This window comes from Lytechinus pictus, chromosome 11 (genome assembly GCF_037042905.1).
Source record: "Lytechinus pictus isolate F3 Inbred chromosome 11, Lp3.0, whole genome shotgun sequence".
NCBI classification, from domain to species: Eukaryota; Metazoa; Echinodermata; class Echinoidea; order Temnopleuroida; family Toxopneustidae; genus Lytechinus; species Lytechinus pictus.
Genome location: NC_087255.1, coordinates 27595045 through 27601612, shown reverse-complemented (window position 1 = coordinate 27601612; position 6568 = coordinate 27595045). Strand labels below are relative to the sequence as shown.

At 34.5% G+C, this 6568-nt stretch overlaps 1 protein-coding gene across 1 annotated transcript; it reads right to left on the bottom strand.

Annotated features, from left to right (window-relative positions):
* Nucleotides 1-2117: 2117 nt before the first annotated feature.
* Nucleotides 2118-5887, bottom strand: LOC135155990 (uncharacterized). Its single transcript, XM_064106708.1, has 4 exons — nt 5797-5887; nt 4547-4712; nt 2790-2855; nt 2118-2302 (listed from the first exon to the last, which is right to left on the bottom strand). The coding sequence occupies exons 2-4, from the start codon at nt 4683-4685 to the stop codon at nt 2277-2279; spliced, it is 231 nt and encodes a 76-aa protein (XP_063962778.1). The 5' UTR covers nt 4686-4712; nt 5797-5887; the 3' UTR covers nt 2118-2276.
* Between the last annotated feature and the right edge of the window lie 681 nt (nt 5888-6568).

Sequence of the window (6568 nt, the reverse complement as noted above, 5' to 3'; positions counted from 1 at the left end):
TATATCAGTCAGTTCAAAACATCCGAAGTGTTACTCCAATGCATGAAGTACTCAAAGAACTTGAGAATTTCCAACAAAATTGACATTATTAAAGGCCTGTTAGGGTTCCTATACTGCCCTTGGGAATTCTAGCTGGGAATATTTCCTAGAATTATCACATGGGGGATTTTAGCTAGGAATATTTCCTAGAACTATCACATGGGGGACTTCCCAACTAACAGCTGGTAATAGCTAATAAACAAAGGGTTTTGCAGCTTTTGTGATGCATGAATAAGCATCATGTCTGGAAGAAAATCAGACCCCATTTGGTACTTTTTTGAGAAACTGCCATCAAAATCTGCCACTGGATTCAGAGCAAAGTGCAAACTATGTGGTTTTGAGTTGATGGGGATTGTGAAGCGGATGAAAACACACCATGAAAAGTGCAACAATGATCGACCGGATGTTGCCCAAGATGACCATCAGCATCTTCAGCATACACAAGGTAAATTCTTTCTCTTGGTAAGAAAATACACAAGCATACAAATATACATGTAATTCTTATCAAATGTACACATATGCCTTCAACTTAAGTAATTGAAAGAATGGGTATTAATAGTAACAAGAAGGAGGTACATACAAGTAGTTCAGCTGTTTTGTAAAAGTATCCAAGTTGTGGACTTTGTGCACCTTTGTAGATTTTATATATTATTTTATTGAAGATTTAACAGTTTGGTGTACATACAGAGAGTTATTTATCATTACTTCGTTAGAAACTTGTTGTTTTCATCAGTTTTGCTTGTTTTACAATTTGAAAATAAAACAGTGGTGTTAAATCAGACTCCATGAGGGTGTATCATTCTTTTAAAGTATCTCTAAGGCATGTGTTAAGAAGAAGAGAAAATAAAGAAAACCAATTTTTTTTCATAAAAGTTGATTTAAATCAGTGATTTTTTTGAAAAAAATCAAGTGATTTAAATCGCGATTTAAATCATGATTTAAATCGACATGATTTAAATCAAACAACCCTGGTTGGCAATTCAATTATTTTAGTTCTTGGTAGAAATTTTTTGAATAAACCTAATTTCAATGTACAAAAGAACAAGTGGAGATATAACATCATCAGCCCACCTAATGAATATTCATAAAGACATGTTTCAGCGGAATAATGCAAATCTTTAAAATTCAATAAATTTGTTATTTGTTATCCGATCTTAATCGAATTTTCAGCATTTTCTTCTGTGAATTTTACTCTATTTATTGATATATAAATATTTCCAGCCTGGACCATCCCTTTAAGTAGGCCTATTAGCACTATTTGACTTGTGTTTGGCCGTACCCTCGGTGATATGCCATTTGGTCTATTTTTTCTATATTACTGATTACTTTGATCTCTTCCAACATGTTCTTCCTAGGTCCATGGTCTAATCCATATTCGCCTAAAAACCATTTGGTGAAATAAATTTGGTGAATAAATACATGCAGATGTGTAAATTCACAGAGCAAAATGCTGAAAATTTGATCAAAATCGGATAATACAAATAACGGAGTTATTAAATCTTAAAGATTTGCATTATTCCGGTGAAACATTTCTAGACATGTCCTCATGAATAAGGTGGGCTGATGATGTCATATCCCCCACTTGTTCTTTTGTATTTTATTATATGAAATTAGGTTTATTAAAAATGTTCTACCAAGAACTAAAACAATTGGATTGACAACTGATTAAGTGCATTCGTTATTTCTTGCTGCAACTTACTTCATTAAAAAGGAGACACGTCATTTACACATTTTATGAAAACAAAAAATATTATATCATGTAATATCATGAGAAAAAAAGGAAAGTGGGGATGTGACATCATCAGCCGACCTAATGAATATTCACGAAGATATGCCTAGATCTGTTTCATCGGGATAAATGCAAATCTTTAAAATTCAATAACTTCGTTATCCAAATTTGATGAAAATTTCAGCATTTTGCTCTGTGAATTCTACTCTATTTATATATTTAGATATAAATATGTTCTGCCCAGAGTATCCCTTTTAAAGCACATTTCACATTTTGTCCCATTTACAATTACGCACACAAACAAATGAAGCCACATATTTATGAAGCCACATTAAAGACACGTTACTAGTTGTTGTTTGTTTAAACAATTTTTATTACAATATCATCGAATATGGTACCAATGCGATAAAACACAAGAATTAAGGAGAGAAGATAGAGCGCGTCGGGACGGTCCAAATGTCATTTCATTCTGATTTGTTGATGGGGTTATCTGCTGCTAGACTAAAATTTAGATGCCATCTCCATTTCCAGCTCCTGTGAAGTTACAAAGAAATATAAGAAAGTATATATTTACAGCAAGCCAGCATAGCGAGATTACGCATACAATGTATCACAATATATGTATATATATATATATATATATATATATATAAGACGATATTTTTGTGCTTCACGTTCGATTCGGAATAAAGTGAATAGCGTGATGAATTATAGTTTTGCCAATTAATTATTTCCTCGCCATCAATTATTATTCACTCGATGTTATATGATCCCGATGATGAAATATTGATAAAAGGGAATGACGAAAATCATTTTTCATATAAAAATGTCCATAAAATTTGGTATATTTGGTGTTTAAGAATGGATCACACCAAATGTTGAGATAATAAGTCCCGGCACAAAATTACTCTTAAAAATTGGGTTATAGATATGATAAACATATTGTTAATGAATAATCACGTAATTCATCAATTTGTAATTCACAAGAATTGCTCAATGAAGCTTCAAAATTAGAACGTACCACTGCAGAAGACAACGCTGTTAGTACGTCTGCTGCACCAGCATTGCATACCGAATTGCTGACAGGCTGCAACGAAAAAGAGATCATGTGACAATTTAAAACGGCAATTGCTATTCATTATTGATTGTGCTGGCTGGCTGAATTCGACTCCGTAAAAGGAAATTTCAAAGTTAGTTCTCAGGCTAAAATATCTCCGAGAAGCCTTTAATTTTCTCCCGAATGCTTAAAAATATTTGCAACGACTGAAATTTCCCTTCTAAAATTGTTTTTAAAAATATCTCCCATAAATATGCAATACTGGGCCTTATGTTATTTTTATCAGGTCTTTCTGTTATCGACATGAACAGGCTTAACATTATTTTTACAGCATTACCAAAGAAAATTGATTCAATGGGCCTACTGTTAATATAATGTTTATTGTTATTCGAATTGATTTACAAGGATGTAAAGAATCAAAACCAAGAGAATAAGTAGAGTCCCATCATGGACCTATTACTGATCCATGGTTTCATGCATGCCGGGAAGGGAAAAGTGGGCCAACTAATAACTGTAAAGGTTTTCTTTCCAATCCATGTGATTTATTTTAAAAAACATAGTGATTTATAAATTACATTTGTATTAGTCAAAGATCCCAGAAGATTTAAATCAATCATAGTTGAATAATATTTGTAATTTGTAATCAGCAAGAAACTGATCCACAATGTGCTGCACTCAACCCAGGTGAGGTAAATGGGTACCGGTAGGAAGTAATTCCTTAAGAAGCTGTGTGCGCTGTGAACGCCTATTAGCTTAGCCGGGTAATATAGGAGCGCCTTGAGCACCTAACAAGGTGGATATGTGCGCAATATAAATACCCTATATTATCATTATTATAATAATAATGATTTGAAAAATGTTACCCTTGATACACAGCCAGATATACAAAATTACAATAGAGGACGTTGTGCAACAAAATATTTATACAATTTTTATACTAATACATCGTTCCGATTGTCACCATAACCCTTTCGTAACTGATCGTGACATTTTTTTAACCATACAAAAAATTATATGATCAATACGATATGTTACGATCTGATACGATCCGATACGATCACTACGACTACTCCACGATTAAAACAACTGTTTCAATCGTGGCGCAAATCATGGCAGTGGGAACTAATTTTCAGAATGTAGTAGGTCCATGGTTCCCGTATTGGCTGAGTAGCGAACAAGATGATTGCAAGCAATCATTCCACCCCATCCCCCCTCCTCGTGCTACACGGAAACATTATGCATAATTGACATGACTAAAAAAAATGAAGATTGTGTCCTGTACTGTGATCATTGAGAATAGGGTAGGGAATGTAATTCAAATAAGGTATATAGGAGTATCATAAATCTATTGATTACAACAAACAACGTGCAATATAATTATCAACTTAAACATTGGCAAACCTCATGTGTGTTGTACAAAAGAAGTTCTTAAGTTATCTGAAAAGGGTAGCAGTCAGGGCTTTGAATTCACATGCCTGAAGACTGATATTCATATAGTAATTGATATGAATTTTCTTGAGAATGGACTACAATAGACCTTACGCGTGATGTCTTAATCATAGCGCCCTCCCTCAGAGGATATAGGAACACGTGTAAACGGAGTTGTCAGAGATACGACAGCTGCGGAACACCAACGCATGCAAGGCAATCCTTCTGCTGTCAATGCATAAGGTCTTTTAGAGCATGGCCAAAGTCAGATAGTAATGGCTAGATCAACTTACTCTTGTACTTCTTGAGCTTCCTTCCCATACCCCTCTTCTCGGTCTCAAAGAACTCAAGGGTGTCGTCGTCGAACTCGTAGTCGGCGATGACGGCAACGATGAGGGCGCAAGCCAGGACGAAGAATAGAGCCTTAGCCATGGTGATTGGTAGGATGGTTCAGATGATCTGTTGTTAAGCATATAAATTTAACAAATGTCAATAGCGTAATGATTTTATCATGAAACATTGGATTCCTGCAGTATTGTTGATTCTTTCTTTCTGAAGTCATGGATGTGATTGAAGTTTTACTATTTCCCTCCCTTAATTAGTTTCCTTAAGGTCATAATGTTGCTTGTCGAGGACTCCAACCGATAATCAACACATGAATATATAATAGCAAAATGAAGCAGTAACGATTGAATAAAACGTTATTTGCATAATTTTCAAGGGAAGAAATTGAGAGGTTAATGAAATTCAACACAGTGATGTACAAGCATACACATCCTAAAATTCACTCCTTAACTTTTTTTAGTTCAGATTAAATTCGGAGTTTGGGGGTTTCAAAGATAGGTGTAAAGTTTATAGATGACCACTAGGAGTAAAGAAGTGATTTTGCTACTGTATAGTGTAACGTAATATTGGTCCATTGTTTTTTTTTTCAACGTTTTTTACACGAGACGGTGTTTTTTTATACTAAAAAGGCCCACATGGATGAAAAATGGCACTTCGTCTAATACAAACATCCATCTTTCATGTCTTTGTTCCATCATGCTCATATGTTTCCCTAGTTTCTTTGCATCTAAAGAATCTTAGAGTCAGTCCATTAGACCTCTAACATCCCCCACGATTACTACAAGTTATTCCAATTCATTTATTCGCCTCTGTTTTGCTAAGGACTACTCTCTAAGTTCCAGTAACAGTATAAAGTAACTTAAAACACCGTATATACACTGTTAGAAAATTTATCCTGAAAATAAAAGAAGTTCCCGCAGCAGAGTCTCGAGAACACCTGTAATCTTACCAGATTGCGTAATCTAACAGGAAATTGGTATTTGGTGTATGGAATTTTACAAATTTCCTTTAAATAAAACACCCTTTCCCCCTTTTTAAACAGACCTGTTCTGTTAAATTGCAGAAAAATTCCTGTTTTATAAATTTACAGAATGATTCTGTTATTGCTTTCTGCAAAATCACTTTTTTAACAGTGTAGGATATATTTAAAATACTGGACATTCCTTATGACTACAAGATGAAAGAACACTTGACTCACCTTCAGGAGAACAGGTATATCTTGAATATCTCTATGGTCTGCCGTTTGATGATTAGGTCCTCAAGGTGCTCTGTATTTATAGGATTAGCGCTACTTCGATCTCCATCATGAGATTGTGTCGAATGACATATCTAATTTTAGAAAATTAAAACATTAGGATTAAAACGTATATTTTCCAAGGAGGTGTCACTCTCTGTTAGTCAAGTATATCAATTTCCCCCCTTAAAAGCATTCCGTTGAATTGTCGGTAAGTGGGTCAATGTGCTTTATTTGGCTGGATGGCGTCACATTGAGCATATGTCACCAAATATTTAACGTGCTGTATATAAGATAATTGCTCAAGAAGAAATCAAACGCTTGGCCAGTCAGCGCTAATTAGTATTAGTTCTTACCAGTTCGCAAAAAGGGCAGGGCATGTCATAGTTTCATCAGTTCTTATCATTACTGTTTTTTTTTTCAACACAGAACAAAAGTGCGATAGAGGAGTTACGGTTTGATAAGTATTACATCCCAAGTTTGGATATTGTTTTTCCCCTTGCACTAGTAATGCATATTGAGCAGAAAATCATTAATTTGGTCAAGAATTCTTCAAAATATTCGCCTAAAATGCTTGTAGGAATATCACAAATAGAGACACCCTCACCCACCCCTACACACGATAATGAATATCAAGAAGGAAAATGACGTCTTGCATAATCTAAGGCAGTGCAACCATGGTCAAATAAAATCGTGAATTTGAATGCTCTCTCGTTATTCGCTTGGTTAACTTTTT

What these genes read in the sequence shown, in the direction of transcription:
- LOC135155990 (XM_064106708.1), bottom strand. Translation starts at nt 4,685, where the DNA reads ATGGCTAAGGCTCTATTCTTCGTCCTGGCTTGCGCCCTCATCGTTGCC. An exon ending in GAAGCTCAAGAAGTACAAGA is followed by an intron (nt 2,856 to 4,546) that starts GTAAGTTGATCT and finishes TTTTCGTTGCAG; the next exon opens with CCTGTCAGCAATTCGGTATG. An exon ending in CAGCGTTGTCTTCTGCAGTG is followed by an intron (nt 2,303 to 2,789) that starts GTACGTTCTAAT and finishes GTAACTTCACAG; the next exon opens with GAGCTGGAAATGGAGATGGC.